The sequence below is a fragment of the Psammomys obesus genome, unplaced genomic scaffold (genome assembly GCF_907164565.1).
Source record: "Psammomys obesus unplaced genomic scaffold, mPsaObe1.curated_primary_1811, whole genome shotgun sequence".
Lineage (NCBI taxonomy): Eukaryota > Metazoa > Chordata > Mammalia > Rodentia > Muridae > Psammomys > Psammomys obesus.
The window spans coordinates 9,428,852-9,451,093 of NW_026585691.1; the positions used below are offsets into that span (position 1 = coordinate 9,428,852).

The 22,242-nt window shown below is 36.5% G+C and overlaps 1 protein-coding gene across 3 annotated transcripts in view; it reads left to right on the forward strand.

Moving 5' to 3' along the window:
• Rfx7 (regulatory factor X7) overlaps nucleotides 1-22,242 on the forward strand; it is a 93,407-nt gene that overhangs the window by 49,963 nt on the left and 21,202 nt on the right. For all 3 annotated transcript variants that reach the window (XM_055598300.1, XM_055598284.1, XM_055598291.1), the window contains exons 4-5: nucleotides 11,732-11,814; nucleotides 13,019-13,141. In XM_055598300.1, the coding sequence (XP_055454275.1) occupies nucleotides 11,732-11,814; nucleotides 13,019-13,141 (206 nt within the window). The remainder of the gene's footprint in view (nucleotides 1-11,731; nucleotides 11,815-13,018; nucleotides 13,142-22,242) is intronic.

Below are 22,242 nucleotides of genomic sequence, written 5' to 3' on the forward strand. Positions count from 1 at the left end.
GATCAATAGAATGTAGTTGAAGACCCAGAAATAAACCCACACACCTACAGACACTTGATTTTTGACAAAGAAACCAAAAACCATACAATGGAAAAAAAATATAGCATCTTCAACAAATGATGCTGGTCTAACTGGATGTCTACATGTAGAAAAAATGCAAATAGATCCATATTTATCACCCTGCACTAAACTAAAGTCCAAGTGGATCAAAGACCTCAACATAAAACCAGACACACTAAATCTACTAAAAAAAAGTGGGGAAGAGCTTTGATATCATTGGCACAGGAAATAACTTCCTGAATAGAACACCAGTAGCTTAGGCTCTAAGATCAACAATTAATAAATGGGACCTCATGAAACTGAAAAGCTTCTGTAAAGCAAAAACACTGTCAACAGAACAAAACAACAGCCTACAGATTAGGAAAGGATCTTCACCAACCCTACAGCCAACACAGGACTGATATCCAGAATATATAAAGAACTCTGTAAATGTTTTTTAAAAGCATTTACAAACATATTTTGGTTGGTTGGATTTTGTTTGGTTTGATTTTTTTGTTTTGTACTCTTTTTGTTGTTGTTTTAGACAGGTTTTCTCTATAGTTCTGACTGTCCTAGACCAGGCTGGCACCAAACTCAGAAATGCGAGTCTCTGTCTATGCCTCCCAAGTGCTGGAATTAAAGACCAGTGCCACACCACCTCCCCAGCCTTGTCAACATCTTAACCTTACTTTTCCTAATCTTTTATCTTTCCCATTGTTAATTTTAACAGACTTCCTTCTAACATTTATATAGTTTAGCCTTTTCTTTTTGATCTTTGAATCATTTTTAATTTTGATTTTGGCTTCAGGTGATTTTTACCACTTCCTTGAATGGGTATCCAGTCCCCCCACCATTTATTGAGACTCCTCCAGCCTATCAAAAATTATAATACAGGGCCAAGAGTCATGGCATATGCCTGTGATCCCAGCAGCAGAGGCAGGCAAGTCACAGTGAGTTTGAGTCTAGGACAGCAAAGGCTACACAGAGAAACCCTGTCTCAAAAATAATTATAATACAGGTCTTTTTCTAGACTGTCTTTCCCTTCTCATCAGTGACTTCACCCCATTGATTTGTCTGCTATCACCTTATATGAAGTCTGGGCAATAGATCTATAAACAACTTAGTTTTTGCCATTTCCATACACATTTTAGAATTGCTTTTTCCATTTTTATTTTTAGAAAAATTGTCCTGTTGATACTTTTATTGGAATTGCAGTGACGCTATCAAAGTCTTCTGGTATGAGATTGGGATGTCACTATTAGTTTGTTCTTCCATAATATCTCTCAATTCACCTTTGTAGTTTTCTCTGTAGATTTCATACAGATTTTCTTAAAACTATTCCTAAATTTTAAAGTTTTAGTTGCTATGATGTATGGCAATTAAGTATTTTTGTTGTTGTTGTTGTTGTTGTCTAGTACCTTATTGTCCATATTTATATTCATCTTTTGTCCTTCATACTCACTCTTTACCCCAACTAAATACAGTGATTATATTTTTATTTTAAGTATGTGACTGTTTTGTTTGCATATACATAGAGGTACCATGTGTATATAGTGACTGCAGAGTCCATAAAAAGATGTTGGATCCCCTGGAGCTGGAGTTGCAGGGGTTGTAAGCCAATATGTCAGTGATAGAAACTGAAGCCAGGTCCTCTGCAAGAATAGCTAATGCTCTTAACTGCCCAGCCCTGTAAATACAATACTTTCATGTAGAGGGCTTTGCATTTTCTGCCTTTTTAATTATGTTATTAATGAATAATACTTTAATTCATTTCAACTTATATCTAATTTTTTTTAATTATATCAAAAATACCCCCCTTTGGGTTTTTGAAACAGTTTCCTTGGTTAGCCTTGGCTGTCCTGGTCTTGCCTTGTAGCCCAGGCTGCCCTCAAACTCAGAGATCCACCTGCCTCTGCCTCCCTGAGTGCTGGGATTGCAGGCGTGCACCGCTGTGCCCAGCTTATATCAAAGATTCTTGAATTGTTTTTTCTGTCTCAAAATGGAATAGTTCACGGGGGGGGGGGGGGAAATTGGTCTGTGTTGTACACCACACCTATCTTCCTACATGTCAGCAGTTGTACCTGAGTTCTTTTCCAGAAGCAATAGGTGCTGTCAAGTCTTCTCAGACCCTACCATGTTTTACATCCTCAGCAAAAATATTTTCAAGTGCTCTCTATTTGTATTGCAATGCCTCACATTGGAGTTTGTGTTACTTAGAGTAGTTTTTTTTTTTTATAGAATTAGGGAAACCATAATTATCTATATGAGAACAGAAAGTGGGAAGAAAGCCTCTGTTTTTTGTTTTTTGTTTTTTTTCTTAGTAATGTATATTACCCCCTATTATTGCTCCTGGCTAGCCATCACAATAGCCAGTCAGGAGAAAGCAAAATATAACAAAGTTGAATATAACAAAGAATAATGATATTTTGTGGGAATCTCTGCTGTAGGTCAACCATTGTGCAAGGCCTTTGAACACTTTGTTTTAAATTATGCTTTTTTTTTCTTACAGCACTTATCTTCATCATGTGGATAAATTTTGTTTACTGTCTAGTTCCATGTTGCTAAAATATAAAAAGCACCTAGAATGTTAAATACTCAATTCTAGATGAATAATTTTATTTAATTTTGAAACTTTCAATTGTGTTTCATGATTATTATTTTAAGTGGAAAGAGAATTAACTTATTGTCTTTAACTGCTCAAAGTGATGGATGGACTAAAAGTGATCTGGAACACTAGAATATAGGATACATGATTGTTGATAATGAGAATGATATTAGAATGAGAAATTACATATTCCTAAGAATAAGTAGCTCAGTCAAGTGTTTTCTGCCCCTGCCAGTGTATAATATGTCAACCTATAAAAACTACATAAATGTACAAACTGTCATTAAGAAGATATGTATTAAGTGTGGACAATCTAAAAAAGTTTCTTTCCTTCTCTGCTGGAAGAAGCATCCTATTATGGATGCTAAATTTTAACCAAGGTTAGCATACTAACCCAGACTTAATTAAAACTAACACTGTGTTTTGGAGTAACCAATTACCATGGCTTTTAAAATGCTTGTGACTGGAAGATAAGGTTTATTTTGTGATATATCCTTGGGGTAACCTAGTAAAGACTTTCTAATTATCTATGATGTTTCATTTAGTCCTAAAAACATTCATTGTTCTTTCTTTCCTATAGTTTTCTTTTAATTTGTTATTACTACCTTATCCCATTTTTAAGAATTAAACAAGTAAATGAACAAAATTTATGAAAACCCAAAGTATATTTGAGACCACATTCATCAATGTGAGTTTTCCTTAAATAGAGGGAATGTCCTTGATAATCTCTGTTTTTCTTATTAAAATCTACTCATTGTTAGATACAGACTTCTACAATATTATACACAGAATCCACTTAGAATCACATTATGCTTGTATCTTGGAATATGAATTTGCCAGCATGCATATTGCAGCACCTTGGGATTCTTAGAGTTACAATTTCTCCACTCATGATTGTGGTTGGAGTAAATTGAAAAGCGTTTCTTGCTTTGTTTTGTTTTGATTTTTGATAGGTTTAGAATGATTGATAACAGAGCAGAGAATCAGGTGAAAGCTCACATCTTTATCCACAAATTGAGACAGAGGAAGAGAAAAGGTACACTAGGAATGGTATGTGTCTTTTAAAACTTCAAAGCCTGTTCATGGTGACATATTTCCTCTAACAAGGCCACACCTCCTAATCCTTCCCAAATAGTACCACCAACTGGGAACCAAGTATTGAAGTATATGAGTCTGTGGGTGATATTCTCATTCAAACCACGACACTAGGGTTTTGCTGAACTTTGCTTATTGGACTTGGTTCACTTTTCCTTCTCTGACCCCTCGTAACTCACATCTTCCAAGTATGTTCTAAGTATACATTGTTTAGAGCAGAGAAATAAATAGAAGGCCAAATTTTTATAGTAATCAAATATAAAGTGTTTGCTCTCCTGGTTGCTTGATGTTTTTTAGGACAGAGGATGGAGAAACAGTTTCCTTTTAGATTGTTTATGTAGGTACCCAACAAAAGGAAATCATATTCCTCTGTAACTTCCAATAATTTTCATAGAAGTTAGGAAACTGAAAATTAAGCAACAAGCCTAAGAAGTAGAATATTCCCTCATAAACTTTTTTCTGTATTTTTTATTTAATCCTGTGGAACAAAGTGCTGGGATTTGGGATTATAAATAAAGAGACCGCAATATATGACTACCAGGAATGTCAGAAGATTTGTGTCACCAGTCTCCAAAAACAAAATGAATAGATCTCTGTTACAACAAAGAGAAAAATCTTATAAGTACATGTCACCACTGGAGGATTAGTATACCATGTCTATGATAAAGAACCTTATGTTAAAAGTGTTCTTTGAATACTAGTTCTTTGGGTATGATCCTCTGAGGAACAGTAGCAGCATCACTTGGGAGCTTGTTAAAAATCCAGATTCTCTAGCCCCCATTTCTGATCTTCTACCTTAGAAAAGCTTCTACCTGTATTAAAGCGTAATATGGCCATACTCATCACTAATAAAATAATAGATGTAACATTTCTTTAAAGCATAAGATTATTTAAAATTTAAAACAAAATTTTATCAAAATTATGGAAAAATTACAACATTGCTGCTGGGAATGTAAGTTGGTATAACAGTTTGGAAGAAGAAATTAGAAACTAATAAAGTTGAAGATGTGCAACCTTGATGACTGCATTTCTACTTTTAGACATGTTACAAAACTCATCAGGGATACAAATACCAGCGATAGTGTTAAATTAGTGAAACTTTGTAATAATTAACTCTTAGTAGAAAAATGAACAAACCATTTTATACGATATGCTTTTTCATTTGTCTGAAATTGTTTTACTAGCCTGTACTGATTGTATAAACCAGTATCTTTTCATATTACTTTTTAATAAATGCATATGACATTTTAGTGATGTTCACCCGTTGGTGTACTTTTTTTAAACTTTTTTACATATTTATTTGTTTATTTGTTTGTTTATTTATTTATTTCAATTTATTCACTTTGTATCCGCACTGCAGCTCCCTCCCTCATCTCCTCCCAGTCCTATCCACCTTCCCTCTTCTTTCCCTATATTCTTTTCCTAGTCCCCTGATAGAGGAAGACCTCCTACCCTTCTATCTGACCCTAGCCTATCAAGTCTCATCAAAACTGGCTGCATTGTCTTCCTCTGTGGCTGGTAAGGCTGCACTCCTAGGGGAAGGCGATCAAATAGCCAGCCACAGATTTCATATCAGAGACAGCCCCTGTACCCCTTACTAGGGAACCCACTTGGAAACTGAGCAGTCAGTGGGTTTCCTTTGAACAGGTTATCTAGGTCCTCTCCATGCATGGTCCTTGGTTGGAGTATCAGTCTTTGCAGGACCCCCCCCCCCGGGTCCAGGTATTTTGGCCATGTTGTTTTCCTTATGTAGATCCAATCCACTCCAGATCTTTCTATCTCTCTCTTCTTCCATAAGGATTCCAGAACTCTGCCCAAAGTTTGGCTATGAGTTACATTTTTTATATCTCTTTCTCTCTACCCCAGTCCCTTTCAACACCAGGTAAGAGAGAGAATAGGTTAGTGGGAGAGGGGGTTAACAGTTCTCTTAACTACTTCCTGCTGGTTAGAGTCATTGGAGTCCTTGAAGCCAGTTCAATACTTGTTTCAGGAGATCTTCAACTGCTAGTCTCACTGCATCAACAAAAGGAGCCAAACGGGGGAAGCAGCAGCAGCCTTGTTCTTTCTCGGAGCTCCTCCACACTCTCTGGGCTCTGGCATTTATTCTTTCTCCAGAGTCCTCAGATTTAAACTATCTGCAAGTGGCAAAGAGCTCCTCTCAGAGCCCACATGGGACAAATAGTTTGCTGCTGTGGACAGTCTGAATCAGTCTTATATTCCACACCTGGGACCAAAACAAAAATATGTTTTATATCCACAACATATCCCTTTTTTGCTTTTTCTCATGCTCTTCCTACTGTTCCTTTTCCCTTTCAACATCCCTAAGAGTATCGCTTTTATTTTTTTGCCCCCAAAATGCACATATGAAAGGAAATATGCAGTATTTTGTTTCCATCTATTTTCTTACAAACAGGATAATTTTAATTGTGGCCGACTAAAACTCTTGTGTATAAGTATTATATTTTGTTTATCTTTTATCTATCAATCAGCATGTTAGGATGATCCCATTACAGTAGTATTTCAAACAATGGATATACCGATATCTTTATTGATTATGCTGCTGAAGGGATGGTAAAAAGGTTAGAAACAAATGTGTCATGGTAATGCATGCATGCCTCCATGTTCCCTCTCTTCTTTATTTGTGATATTTTGTAATTTTTGAGTTTTAAAAACAAAACTTAGTGTTTCACAAAAGAATCACTTAAAACAAAACAGGTAAATTTTCATCTTAGTTGATTGGTGAAGTATAACCTGGTACTAGAAACCATTATTAAATAAATCCATAAATGCAAATTAATTCTCCATAAGCTGACCATGTTTCTGAGTGAATACTAGGACTCAAAATAAAGGAAAAAATAGAATAGTGTTACAAGCTTTAATTCAAGTTGAGTTGTTAACAAGAGTTCTTGCTTATTTGTTGTTGTTATAGTATATATGTATGTTTAAAATTCAGGGGAAGAGACTCTCAAAGCTTTATATTTTTAAACCTTTGCTTCACAGCCCATTCCCCATTTTGTACTACCGACAAGGAACCCTTTTCCTCTCTTCTATCAGTTATCTCCCAGTTTCTTCAACAAGCTAGGTTGCACTTGAAGATCACCCTAAACTTGAAGCCACTTTCATAGCTATCCTTTAAAAATGTCTTTAAAAGTGAAAACTTAAGTCTAGGGATAAAGGAATGTGGTGTGGGTTCTTGTTTTTAAAATGAGGTCCTCTGAAGTTTGATTGAGCTTTTTGATGTGAATATCATCTGCTCAACTCTGTTATTAACTATGGTTGATATACTTTTTAAAAGTATTTTTTGTTTTATGTGTACGAGTTATTTACCTGCATGTATGTGTATGTATCATATGTGCCTATTGCCTGTTGAAGTTAGAAAAAAATATTGGGGCCAGAGAGATAGCTCAGTGGTTGAGAACACTAGCTGCTCTTCCAGAGGTCTAGAGTTCAATTCCCAGCACCCACATGGTGGCTTACAACCATCTATAATGGGATCTGATGCCCTCTACTAGCTTTCAGGTGTACATACAGACAGAACATTCATATAAATAAATAAATCTTTAAAAAAAAAAAGTTAGAGCCTGGGTGTGGTAGGGACGCCTTTAATTTCAGCACTCGAAAAGCTGAGGCACTCTGTGCTCGAGGCCAGCCTGGTCTACAGAGTGAGTTCAAAGACAGCCAGGGCTACACAGAGAAACCTTGTCTTAAACAAACAAAAAGGAAAGAAAGACAAAAGAATGTTGGGTCTCTGGTTGTGAGCTCTAGTAATTCAACCCAGGTCCTCTGCAAGAGCAAACAGTGTATTTAATATCTAAGCCATCTCTCCAAACCCCTAAACTATAGAGGGTTTCTTTGCTTTGCTTTGTTTTGCTCTACTTTTTTTTTTCTTTTTGTAATACACATAACATAAATTTTACTATTGCTTCTATTTAGTACGTACATTCACAGTACAGTGCAAGTAACTCCCAATCCAATTCCAAACTGTTTGCATCTAGCTAAGGCAATATGGTGCCCATTAAGCAGTCACTGCACTCCCCTCTCACAGCCTTTATGAGGATCACTAATCTGCCTAGGCCTTTTGTGAATGGTTTCTTTCACTTAGAGCAGTAGTTCTCAACCTGTGGTCTTGACCCCCATAGGTGTCATGTATCAGATACCCTGCAAATGAGGTATTTACATTACGATTCACAACAGTAGCAAAATTACAGTTCTGAAGTAGCAATGAAAATAATTTTATGGTTGGAGTCACCACAAATAAGGATCTGTATTAAAGGGTGGCAGCATTAGGAAGGTTGAGAACTTATGACTCAGAGGAATGTCATTAAGGCAGAGGCAAGCAAATCTCTGATTCAAGGCTAGCCAGGACTACTTAGTAAGAGCCTGTCTCAGAAACACAAAGTTCTTAAGTGTACTCAGTCCGTCTTTTCTCTAATGCTGTGATAATAGACCACCATTATCCTTCACTTCACAAATCTAGCCTGATGTGTTTTTAACAACCATTGCATCTCAAAATGGAATAGAAAACTTTTATTGTTCACATTTAAATTTTCATGAAGTGTATTAAATATTCTGATGTTTAACGTGTTTGCCACTTGAAAATCTTGCCTTGACAATCTACTGGATAAAAGTCTACATAAATCAACACAAATATCTAAAACCAGAAAACTGTGGTGAAATCAGTCTGGAGTAAAAATGCCATTGTTGCACACTTAGATCATATTGTTCCCATTTTCTTCACAGAGTTTGATATTACCTGTTTTTAGTGTTGTTCTGTACTTTTTCTTTTGTGTGTTAAACATCAGTTACAATAAAGAAAAAACAGAGCATATACAAGTTTTGTTTCTTGAAATAGGGGGAAAAGTTTGATTTTCTTTTTTAAAAAATATTTTTGACATCTTCTTATAATTCTCCTTTTTGGTCTTTTGTCTTAATTTGAAGTACATTTTGAAAGTTTATTCTTTCTTTTTCTCATATCTATAGAATTAAAAGATTGTGTAGAACCCCAAGTTTCACACTCAGTATTAGATATCCTCCTTTTTTTAATCACCAAAGGTCATGATTTCAGTTATAGTTCTCAAGCTTTGTCCAAAATGTTATGTATGTTTTATTATAGTGTAACCACCCTAGGTTCAGTATGACAGACACTTGTTGAGTATTGAATGAGAACTCAAGTATATTCTATTAAATAAATATATTTAATAAAAAATATAAAAGGAGCCAAATTTAATAAAGAAGGGAGAGGTTGGAGGCAGGGAAGCCAGTTAGTTAGATAAGTAGTTTCTTAAGTCCTTAAGGACAAAAAATTGGTGGTGTTCAGCAGTATTGTCCTGCGTTTAAGTATTTGTGTAATGTATTATACATATTATAGCTGATTCTTTTGCATAATTTGTGAAACATGGCAAAACCCAGAACATATTTACTGAGTTAATGAACTCTTTTTTTGTTGTTGTGGATGAAAAAAAGAGCTAAAAGATATAGACTACTGTGGCAGTGAAAAGAAAGACACTGAAAGACTATGGGGCAAAATATTAGTTGTCTAACTGAGGATTACTATGGAATACACTGTGAAGAATAGAGTTAAGCACACTGCAATACCATATGTTCTGAGAACTAAAGAAAGAAGGTAATCATTCACTTAAAATCATGGAAGAAAAACCTACTTTTTGTTTTGTTTTTCTTTAAGAAATATAGCTTATTGGGTATTAGTACGAAATCCATTTGGAGAGTACCCAGAGATAATGGGATTTGTGAAGGTACACTTAGGACTTATATGCAAATAATTGCAAATTAGGTCTAAGATTATACTTATGAGTAAATTTTGATAATAAGAACTATAGTCTAGAGAGATGCTGTGGTCCAAAGAGATGGCTCAGTGGGTAAGAATGTTTGTTGCGCAAGCATAAGGATCTGTATTTGGATTATCAGCACTCATATACAAAGCTGGGGCATGGAGCAGCACCTATAACCCCAGTGTTGCTGAGGGAGGTGGGGAGAGACTGAAGTATCTCTGAGGCTTGCTGACCATCCACTTACCCAGTAAATGGCCAACTCCAGGTTAAGTGAAAGACCATTTCTCAAGAGAATAAAGCAGAGCAGTAAAGGAAAGTACCTAACATCCTCTTCTGGTCTCTACCGACATACACACATGTATATAACATACATAAAATGAACAGGCTATTCAAAATTGTAGGATTGTTTTTCCTTCAAAAATTGAATCTGTTTCAACTGTGCTTTCTGAAGAATAAATTCTGGGCCAGGCATGGTGGTGCATGACTATAATTCAGCTCTTGGGAAGCTGAAGCATGTTGTGGAATAATTATTAGACTCTAGAGGGCTTCTCTACCCCAGCTAGTTCCCAAGTAATTGAGACAGATCTATGATTAGCTTTAAAGCACATTAACTGGGTGGATATCAACCCTCTAAGCCATTTTGCTATTTCCCGGCTATATACCCCAAATTACTTGCCATAGTTGTTCTTGCCTGGGCTGCTTCTGTTCCATCAGGCTAACTCTCATGGCCACATGCTCATACTGCCCCATGGCCACTTTTTTTTTCCTCTGGCTTCTCCTCCTCCTCTCACCTAGTGGTCCTTATCTGGTAGCTTAAGCTCCACTTCTTTCTCCTCTTCCTAGTTACAGGCTTCTCACTATGTTATTAACCAACCAATTTTAAATTAGGGAGCAAGGTTTACACAACGAAGGCTGGTGTACATGAGAATGTGTTCATCAGGGTGGGAGCCAGCATTTTGGGCCCAGTATTTAGCATATGAATACATAGCATCAGGCCAGCCCTCAACAGTTACCCCATTTTCTGTGCCATATTGTCTAAAATACTGTTGTATTCTAATGGATGCATATGTTGGATTTCCAAGACAGTCATCACTTCCAACAAATATGCAAACTCAGAATCATCTTCCCCAGAATTCACTGCAAAAGCCCATTGGAATTCTGAATATGTATCAACAAGTAGAATTTGGATTTTTAACTCAATATATTGTATCTATGAGTTGCCATTTTAATTCCTCATCTGGACTTTTCTCATTTGGAACTCTTTTTTTTTTTTTTTTTCATCTCTGTTCTATGGTCTCCAATCCAGCAATCCATATAGTCTCCTCCTTCTCCAAGTCTGTCCCATTATGATTTCTCCCAAAGTGGATATACAAAATGCATTTGTTTTGATTGAAAAAAATTATGTGTATGCTAAGAAAAATAAAATCGCATGAAAGTGATTGTGTCATTGTGCCTTCCTCCATTTAACATAGGTGGTTAATCCACTTCCTAGCTCAGTCTAGAAAGTTGTAGGTGTCTACTTCTGCCTCTGACAGCAGCACTTTTTCACAGCTTCAGGTCTTTGTATACTAGCACTAGGAGCCAGGCTGAAATGTGCTCCAGTCTCCAGGAAGTTTTTCCCAGGAGCAGAGAAGCCTAGGCTGCTGTGCTCTGAGGCTATGGCCCACCTGTTCTGGACCCACTTCTCCACTGGAAATTAGTATTTTCTCCCTTTCCACTCAGGACTTCTCAAGTTCTAAGCCTAGATCCTATGTCTAACATTGGACACCAATAGAAGCAGGTGGGTCTCCATGAATTGGACACCAGCCTGGTCTGCATAGAAAGTTCCAGAACAGCTGCATAATAGAGTGGCCTTGTCTCAAAAGACATCCTCCACCACTATCACCCAAAAAACTCCCATTACAAATACCACTAGCCAGTTTACTTTCTGTTACAAAGTAGTTTTGCTTGAAACAATTTACTGTGGCTGTCTTCATTGTAAAGAGGGTTATAACATGGGTGAATTTTTCAAACTATAACTTTACCTGCATACCTCAGGAAGGTTTCTTGGGTTTCTTTGTATTTTTTTAACCTCTATTAGCATTAGTCACATTCTAGGTACTTGAAAATTAGAAAAAGATCAGTAGCTTTTAAGGGAATATTAATAAGTTTAGTTGAGAGGAAATATTTTTAATGATCTTTCTTCTTAACCCTTTGTCACCAGCAAGAAGTTGAGAAGTTTACAGACCTAGAGAAACTCTACCTCTACCTTCAGCTGCCTTCTGGTCTCAGCAGTGCCGAGAAAAGGTAGGTTACTGTCTTTGTAATGCTGCCATGTTTGTAGGGTGGTACTAAGCTGTGTGAGTTGTGATTCATTGATTGTTTTACTTATTCCTAAGCTTGTCAGAACACAGGCTAGCAAAACAATACATCATTTGGGTCTTTGATAATGCTTGGTTAAATTATGTTTGCCTGCACTTTTTGTAATTTATTTGTGTAACTGGCTAAATCCTGTGAAATGCAACTTATATTTTGTATAGGCCAGTGTGAGTATTATGCAGTATAAAAATTGTGAAAAAAGAATAGAAAGGCAAGGAATAACCAAATAAGTATTTTGAAGAATAAAGTATGGGGTTCTTTTTAGTGTAGTCATAAGTAAGCACATTATAGGATGTAAGAGAAAATACAGTGTTAAGCATAATTGTGATAGATATACCTCACTTTAAGTACTTGCGGTATTGCCTTAGCTTCATCATTAAAAATACTCAAGAGGAGAGAATGTGCAGAAAAACTGTTTTTCAGATTCTGTTCTTAAGAATTACATTACCCTTTGCATATTTCTGAGGATTCATTTCACTCATATGGTATTTTCAACATTATATTCATTTAAAACTGTACATGAGAAGAAATGCAAAAAAAAAAAATTTGCTTTTACCTATTCTTGCTTCATATCAAGCATAGTAACTGTTTATTTTCTGTCCTAAAAATGTGCTCAGTATTTAGGTCAGATGACTCTTCTAGGAGACTGAGATTAATGTCAGAATCAATAGAATACCTTGCAATATAGTGTCTATAATGCCCATTTCATGAGATCAGCTTATAAAATTATTGCCAGATAATAAAATTAATGCTTTTTAGTTAATTTAGTGGACATGGTAGCCTATGCAAAGAGCCTATTACTAAGTATAGGCAAATGAACAGGCAAATAAGTTAGGAAATAGTAATTTTGGCCAAAACAAATACCCTATGTTGAAATGTCCCCACCGCCTGCCATGCTTTAGAATCCAAACCAGCAAGGAACAGGCCAGTAATTTCAGTCTGAAACTGATAGTAAAAAAACTGGCTCACAGTCACAGTGAACAATCAGTATGTAGATTACTGAATATCCACTGTATGTCCTGGTCTGTTTGCTCTGTTAATTAGATTTTTAATATAACATTTAGGCCTTTATTTAAAAATTATTGGAATTGCTGTCTGCTTCAGCTAAAATTTGTCTCTATTTCGTGATTAGTGATCAGAATGCCATGTCGTCTAGTCGGGCACAGCAAATGCATGCCTTTTCTTGGATTCGGAACACCTTAGAGGAGCATCCTGAGACTTCACTCCCCAAACAGGAAGTCTATGATGAATACAAGTGAGTGGACCATGTCTTATGCTGTGATGTATTAAAGCGGATAAACACTGTTGACAACAGTGATTTATTTTGTCATTGCTTACTATCTGGCTGTTACTCGGGTATTGCATTAAGAAACTTCCAAGATTCCTTCCTACCATATCTAAGCTTCTGTGGGTTGGATGCAATATAAAGCAGGGTTAAGGGTTTGGCTGGGGTTCTGAAGGTAATGAATGGTGGATTGGGATACTAAAATAAGAGGGTCTTAGAGAATTTAAAATGGCAAGAATAATGGGAAGGACTTAAAGGGCAATTTAAAAAAAAAATCAGTGCATAAGAAAAAAACTCTTTGCAGCCAGTCCTGAAGATACCTGATAAAACAGGATCAGATGAAAGGGGAGGAGGTTCCCCCCCCCCCATCAGTGGACTTGGAAAGGGGCAGGGTGGAGATGAGGGAGGGAGGATGGGATTGGGAGGGAATGAGGGAGCGGGATACAGCTGGGATACAGAGTTAATAAAATGTAACTGATAGGAAAAAAAATAAAATTAAAAAAAAGAAAAAACTAAAACATTTTTCCTTGAATTATGCCACTTTTTATGAATCTAAAACTGCTTAATTCCCCATGCTAACCAAAGAATGTTATAAATTATTTATTCAAGGATAAAAGAGATAAGTGACTTACCAAAAACACCCCCACACATATAACTTTGGCTATATGAATAATTTGTCTAAAACTGGGAAACAAATGTGTATAGGTAAAAGGGCTTCTAAGACAGAGCATGACCAGTCGGTGCGAAATTCAGTCTTGCTTAGTGTATTATAATTTATTTGAAAAGAAGAATTCATTCTGGTAGAATAAATAAAGTCAAAATTTTATATTGAAACATCAAACTAATGAAGATTAGTGTGTTGTTAATTTGGAAGAAAATGTCAAATAAATGCTTTTGTTAATTTAAAGCAATACAGAGAAGCTTCACTTATTGAGAAGACTTTTGATATCTAGAAAGAAAAAGTTTCTAGGTTTCTAGATTTACTCATAAGTCTTAACTGCTCATGAAAGAAAACATACTAGCTATAGAAAAAAAACAGAATACATACTTGAAATGAGCAAGAGAACTAAGAACGTTAGTGTTCTTTCTTAAGAAAAGTTGAAACTGGGAATTCCACAAAGAGAGCAACTGAACCAAAAAATCTGGGCAAAGGGGTCTTCTTTAAGACTGATACTCCAACCAAGGACCATGCATGGAGATAACCTAGAACCCCTGCTCCGATGTAGCCCAAGACAGCTCTGTTTCAAAGTGGGTTCCCTAGCATTGGGAACAAGGACTGTCTCTGACATGAACTCAGTGACTGGCTTTTTGATCATCAACCCCTGAGCAGGGAGCAGCCTTACCAGGCCACAGAGGAAGATAGTGCAGCCAATCCTGATGAGATCTGATAAAATAAGGTCAGAGGGAAGGGGAGGAGGACTTCCCCTATCAGTAGACTGTAGGAGGGTCAGAGGAGAATAGGGAGGAGGGTATGATTGGGAGGGGATGAGGGAAGGAGCTAGATGGGATACAAAGTGAATAATTAATAAAAATAAAAAAAAAAAGAAAGAAAAGTTAAAACTAAAAATTGCTCATTCTTAAAATCTGACTCTGTCTAAGGAGTATCTGCTGTGTGCTGGACCCTGAGTATCTGATGAGACTAGCATGGGCTCTGTCTTCACCCAGGGTCTGTATACATGTGGTGGTTTGGGTATGGCAACAGTATATTCCTGTGATCCGACACTGATCCAGGAAGATTTCAGGTGTAAAGTTAGCAGGGAAGGAAGGAGGAGGAAAAATGTATATCTATGGTAAACATGGATTTAGTGCAAATGGGGTAATTAAAATAGAGAGAACCTTGTGAAACTTCTACACCTGATCTTAACCAAAAGGCCAAGAAGCAGTCCTTCTGAAACTTTTAAGAAGCTAATCTGAATTCAATAAAAGAACATTTGTATGATATGTTGAAGAACCCCTGATTTGAAGATCAAGAAAATAGGTGTTTTCAACAAAGTACGATTACGTGGACAAGTGTTTTAACTATTATCATTTGGGCACATCTATAAAATGAAAAAAAAAAAATTGAAGTTACATGAGGTTTCTTTTAGTTCTAAAATTATAAACTTGTCTGAAGTATAAACTTGTTGAAAAATTTGTCAAATGATGTTGGAGTTTTTTAAGATTTATTTATTTGTGCATTTTGTGAATATGGGTGCTTTGTATACACACCTATACACCAGAAGAGGGCATCAGATCCCATTATAGACACTTGTGAGCTCCCATGTGGATGCTGGGAATTGCACTCAGGATGTGAGCCATCTCTCCAGCCCCAACAAATGATGTTTTCATAGTAGACTAAGAAGAGACCCATGACATGCATGTATTCTCGAAGTGTTGGCCTTGCACTATTCAACAACTCATATCACCAACAGAGATATCCTCTACTGTGAAAATGTGACCCTAATGAATAAAAGCAGTTCATATTTTCCTAATAATGTTCTGTCTTGGATAAAGCTTGGTTATATTTTACTATTAAACTATATTGATTTTTTTTCTTTAAAATCAAGAACTATCAAAGGTTTTTATTAAATAAAGGAGAATGTGGAATTAGAGAGATGGCTTAGTGGTTGGGAGCACTTGTTGCTCTTGCAGAGGACCAGGGTTCAGCCTAGCACCCACGTGGTGGCTCACAACAATCCTAACTACAGTTCTGGGGAATCAGACAACTTAATCTGACCTTTGTGGGCAGTGTCCACACATGTACATGTACATACATCCAAGGAAAACATATACAAAAATAAAACATTTTTTTTAAGAGATTGAAATCTCACATTGTTGTGGAGGGCTAGTGACAACTTTCAATCTTGAATAGTTAATTCATAGCTCAATTGAGTTCAGTAAAGAATATCATTGGGATTTTGATGGGGATTATACTGAATCTATAAGTAATTTTCAGTAATATAACCTTTTTCACAATATTCTGCCAAACCATAAGCATGACAGTTGTTTTCATCTTGTTAACTCTTCAAAATCTTCACTCAGTGTCTTAGTTTTCATGTAGAGGTCTTTCATGTCTTTGGTTAGAGTTATTCCTACGTACCCTGTTTAATATGGGATGGGGGTGGGGTGTTGAATTGTTGTAAATGAGATATCTTTCCTCATTTTTATTTAGCATGTTCATTGCCAGTATATAGAAAAGCAACTAATTTTTATGTGTTGGTTTTATTATCCGAATACTTGACAGAAAGTATCAGATTCAAGATTTTTCTGACAGAATGGGTCTATATTTTAAATACAGAATCATGATATCTTCACATAGGAATAATTCTTTCCTATTTGTCTCCCGTTTGCTACTTGTCTTATTGGTCTAGCTGAGATGTTAAGAGTTTTGTAGGGCCGTGAGTTTTTTGTTTGTTTGAGAATTTCATGCATTTTGTCTATCCATCCCTTTCTTCCCCACCCTCCTACTCATGTTCTCTCCCATGTTTCCCTCTCAAATTCATGTCCTCTTCTGAATCCAGTTAGTGTTGCCCATTAGGTAGTGTTGCAAAGGGGTATAAGGTTGACCAGTGAGACATGCACAACCAACCAGGAGTCTGATTGAAGAGGGCTTACTCTTTCTCCCTCTGCAGCCATCTGCTACCTACAGCTCCTCAACTAGGGAGGGACCTTGTAAACTCTGCTCCCATCTGTTCTGGAATGTTGGCTAGTGTAATCTTGTACAGACAACCATAGCCATAGGAAGTTCATCCCTGTCATGACCACAGAGACCTTTAAAGCAGTCTTCAGGCTCTTACAGTTTTTCCACCCCTTCTAAAATGATTTCTGCACTTTGGGTGTAAGATGGTAGTATATATGTCCTATTTGTGAAAGGGTACTCTATAATCACTTTCTATGTCCATTTTGACCAGTTATGATTCTCTGTAACAACCTCGATGAGGTTGAAACTTCCTCGATGAGGGATAAAAAGTGCACTAACCTGTGGGTATAAGTTTAGAAGGCCGTTGGATACTATGTCAGTTTAGGATCTGTGACCTCCAGCCACAAGTTCTTGGCTAAGTTTACAATAGCAAGTATGAGTTTCTTCTTATTGTGCTGGCCATAGTTTAATCAGACAATGTTGGTTACCCTCAAGATATTAGATCTCTAATGCTGGGCATGTCGTTATATGTAGGATTTACAGACTGTTGTAGGATTTGCAGAACTTTTGAGAACTCTGCTGCAACATCCTGCATAACATCTTTCAACATCATAAGAGCTAGCCATCAGGAAGGAGGCTTCCAGATCATTACCAGCTTGATTTCCAAGTCCCATGACTGAAATGTATGGTATTTTCAGCTAGAGGATCTTACTTTCAATCAAGAACTGTTTTGAATAGAGTGAACAGAACTGACACTGTTGTCTTGTTCCTGATTGCAGAAAGAAAATGTTTCGAGTTTTCACTCATATTGTAAAATATTTTCTCTTTGTTTGTTAGTCTTTATTATATTGACGTATTTTCCTTCTATTTCTATTTCTATATTCTGGAAGTCACAAGGAATGTTTAACTTGATCATAAGCCTTTTCTAGATCTATTGAACGCATGTCATTTCTGTTCTTATATTAATGTACATGCTGTATTACATTTATTAATTTATATATGTTGAACCAAATTTGCATTTTTTAATGAAACTGACTTGGTACTACCGTATCTGATCTTATGTGCGTCATTGAATTTGGTTTACCCTTGTTTCTTTGGGAATTTCTGCATCTGTATTTATTAGCTTATGGTTTTTTTGTTGCTATTGTTTTTGTGTTCTTACCTCATTTTGGTATCAGGTAATCCTAGTTTCATACATTAGGTTTAGTAGTGTTCCTTCTCTTCCTGTTTTATAGAAAAGTTTAAGGAACATTGGTGTTAGCTCTTCTTGAAGCATTTGGTAGAATTCAGCAGTGAATCTATCTGGAAATAAACACACTCAGAGAAGTACCTTACAAGTCTCTTAGGGGATTTTAATTTCTTGAGCTGATAATGAACATCAGCTGTCACAGAAGCATAATATAATTTTGTACTTTGCATTTCTTTAACCAGAAACAAAACCTGAGATCATTCTGTAACCAAACATAAATTATTATCTTTAATAGCTGTCATTAATATACATTTATCACGTAAATTTTGTTTAGAGACCTTTTTTCATTCCTGTAGGTTATATTAACCTTCTAGTAGAACACACAGTGATGTTGTGAGTGAACACTTAACACATCAGTATCCCAGAATAAATCCTAATACATAAAGCAGCTAGAGACTTGTGCATTTGTATTTTGGATAAATGTTGCCTAACTAAAAGAAGTAGAATTTTTGTTTGTATTTTCATTTTCTCTATTATTTCTGCTTGTAATTTTATTGTTAATCACTTTTGTTTTCTTTAGTTTTTGTTATTTCATGTTGGAGATTTTCTTCTTATGTCTGATCTTTCAGTACCTATACTTACTTTATTGAGAAAGTATCTCACATAGCCCAGGCTGACCTGAACGCACAATGTAGCTGAGGCTGTTCATGAACTCTTGATCTTTCTGTCTCTGATTTTACCTTTTTCTGCCTTCATTTCTTGGATTACAGGCTTATAGACATGAATCACTACCATGTCCAACTTCTATTTAAATGTGGTGTACAAAAAATACAAACTTTGGACGGTCTGTGTATATTCCATAACTTGTACTCCACTGGTCAAAGCACAGTTTGTTCTGGGATCAGACACATGAACTGTAAGAAGCAGTTTTGGATTGTAGAAAAATTGGCTATTCTGATAATCTTTGTTTTGTGTTATTTTAGTAAATAGTCCTTTTACTCATTTTGTTTCACTTTTTATTAGTTTTTTAGGTTATACAAAGTATAATCTAAGATTCATCATGGAATATTCACATATATGTCATTCTACTGTATTTGCATTTGTTCCTGTCCTCCACCCCATGCCTCTCCTTTCTTCCACGAGTTAGTCCCCACCTTTTGTATTCTGTTAACTTTCTTACATTTTACCTCCTATAAAATCACCTTTTCTGGTCCTGTGACCTACCAGCACATATGTATCATATACGATAATTTAGGTTTTGTGTATATGAGAAAACATGGTATCCATCTTTCTGAGGCTGGCTTATTCTGTGTAAATGTTTTATATATCTATATAGTTGTATAAAATTTCATTGTGTAAATGTACCGTGTTTTCCTTATTCATTCATTTATTGATAACTAGTTCTTTTTCTGTTACGAATATTGAAGCTATAAACACAAATGCATAAGGATCTCTGCGAACTGTTAAATTAGAGTCCTTCGGGTCTAGACAGAAGAGTGCTAAGCTGGACCATATGGTGTTAGTATTTCATTTTTTAACTTCTAAAAATGTATTATGACTTATGTGTTTGGTGGGATTGGGTACACATGTGGAGGGCAGCGGATAAGTGTGTAGTCTACTCATTCCACCTTTTCATGGGTGCTGAGGATAGAACTCAGGTTGGCAGGCTTGAGCGGTTTTCTCCATGGTTCCTTCCTCTGCTCCTGTCTGAGTTCCAGTCCTGACTTCCTTCAGTGATGGACAGTGATCAAATAAACCTTTCTCTCCACAAGCTGCATTGTCAGTGCTTTTATCACAGCAACAGAGAGCAAAACAGAAAAAGCATCAGGTACTTCACCTGCCAAGCCATGTTGATGGCTCTGTTTTCAGTTTTTTGGAGGAGCCTCCACGCTAATTTCCATAGTGGCTACGTAAGTTATATTCCCACCCAGAGCTGAATTTGTGTTCTTCTTTCCCATACCCTCGCCAGCATTTTTAGTCACTTATTTTCTGACTGGGTGAGATGGAATCTCAAAGCAGTCTTAATTTTCATTTCCCTGATGGCTTACTATATATATATATCCCCACCTATATTTCTTTTAAAAACAGCCCATTTATTATTTGAACCCATTTATTATTAAGAACAAGCCATTTATTGGATGGTTTGGTTTTTTTATGTGGGTGTTTAATTTTTACATTTCTTTATCCTGGATATTAGTCACTTATCTAATACATAATTGCCAAAGATTTTCTACCATTTTGTAAATTGTTTTTTCATTCTAGTGATTGTTTCCTTTGCTGTGCAGGAGCTTCCTAATTTCATGTCATCCCATTTGTTATTTCTTGGAATTATTTCCTGTGCTTTTAGAGCCTTCCTCAGAAAACCCTTCCCTGGGCCTACATCTTGAAGTGCCTCATTATGTTTTCCTTTAGCGTTATCAAAGTTTCAAGCCTTACATGATATCTTTAATTCATTTTGAACTGATTTTTTTATGAATGAAAGATAAGGATCATTTGATTCTTCTACATGTGGAAATTCAATTGTTGTCTTTTTCCTAAGTATCTTGACTGTAACTGTTGATTTAGTTCTCTAGCCTCTGTTCTGTTGATCTGTGTGTCTTGTCTTTGTGCTGGTATCATGTTAGTATTGTTTCTGTAGTATATCCAACATTGTTCTTTGTGCTAAGGATTGCCTTAACTATTTGTGCTTTTGTGCTTCCATATGAATTTGGGGATTTTATATCTTCTAGATCTATGAAGAATGTCATTGCATGTTGATAGGGAATTTTAATTGGCATTACAAGTAAACCCTGTAGATTGCTTTCAATAACATAATATAATTGCTTTCATTATCACAATATCAATTTTTCTACTTCATGAACATGGAAAGTTTTTCCATCGTCTAGTAACTTCTTTAGTTTCTTTCTTCAATCTCTTAAAATTATTCATTGTAAGCGGGTCGTGGTGGCGCACACCTTTAGTCCCAGTACTCAGGGAAGCAGAGGCAGGCAGATCTGGTCTACAAAGTGAGTCCAGGACAGATACAGCTACACAGAGAAATCCTGTCTCAAAACCTCCCCACCCTAACCCCCAAATTTCACTGTAGAGATCTTCCACCTTTTTGATTAGGTTTTCCTAGGCGTGCGTGCGTGCGTGCGTGTGTACACATATCCATTATAGATGAGATTCTTTTTGTCTGATGCTGTCTTGCCAAGTTTATTACTGGTATATAGAAAACCTGTATATTGGTTTTTTATGTCTGCTGCTCTGCTAAAGGTGCTCTGATAGTTTTCTAGTAGAATACTTCTTTAGGGTCCCTTAGTGTAGAATCATGCAACCTGCAAATAGAGACAATTTGACATCTTCCTTTGCTGTTTATATTCCTTTTATTTTTTTATTTTTTAATATAATTTTTTATTTATTACAATTTATTCACTTTGTATCCCAGCTGTAGCACCCACCCTTGTCCCTTCCCAATCCTGCCCTCCCTCATCTCCCGTTCTTCTTCCCCAGTCCATTGATAGGGGAGGATTTCCTCCCCTTCCATCTTACTCTAGCATATCAGATCTCATCAGGACTGTCTTTCATAGTCTTCCTCTGTGGCCTGGTAAGGCTTCCCCTCCCCCCTCCGGGAGATGAGCCAGCCACTGAGTTCATGTCAGAGACAGCCCTTGTTCCCCTTACTAGGGAGCCCATTTGGAGACTGAGATGCCACGGGCTACATTTGTGCAGGGGTTCTAGGTTATCTCCATCATGGTCCTTGGTTGGAGTATCAGTCTCAGAAAAGACCCCTGGGACCAGATTTTTTGGTTCTGTTGCTCTCCTTGTGGAGCCCCTGTCCCCTCCAGGTCTTTCTATCTCCCCCTTCTTTCATAAGATTCCCTGCACTCTGCCCAAAGTTTGGCTCTGAGTCTTAGCATCTGCTTTAATACCCTACTGGGTAGGGTCTTTCAGAGGCCTTCTGTGGCAAGCTCCTGTCTTGTTCCTTGTTTTCACCTTCTTCCAGTGTCCATCCCATTTGCCTTTCTGAATGAGAGTTGAGCATCTTACCTAGGGTCCTCCTTCTTGCTGAGCTCCTTTAGGTGTACAGATTTTAGTATGATTTTCCTATATTATATGTCTGATATCCACTTATAAGTGAGTCCATTCCATGTGTGTCTTTCTGCTTCTGGGATACCTCACTCAGGTTGATCTTTTCTAGTTCCCACCATTTGCCTGCAAATTTCATGATTTCCTCTTATTTCTTGTCTTTATTGCTTTAGATAAGACTTAAAGCAGTATAAT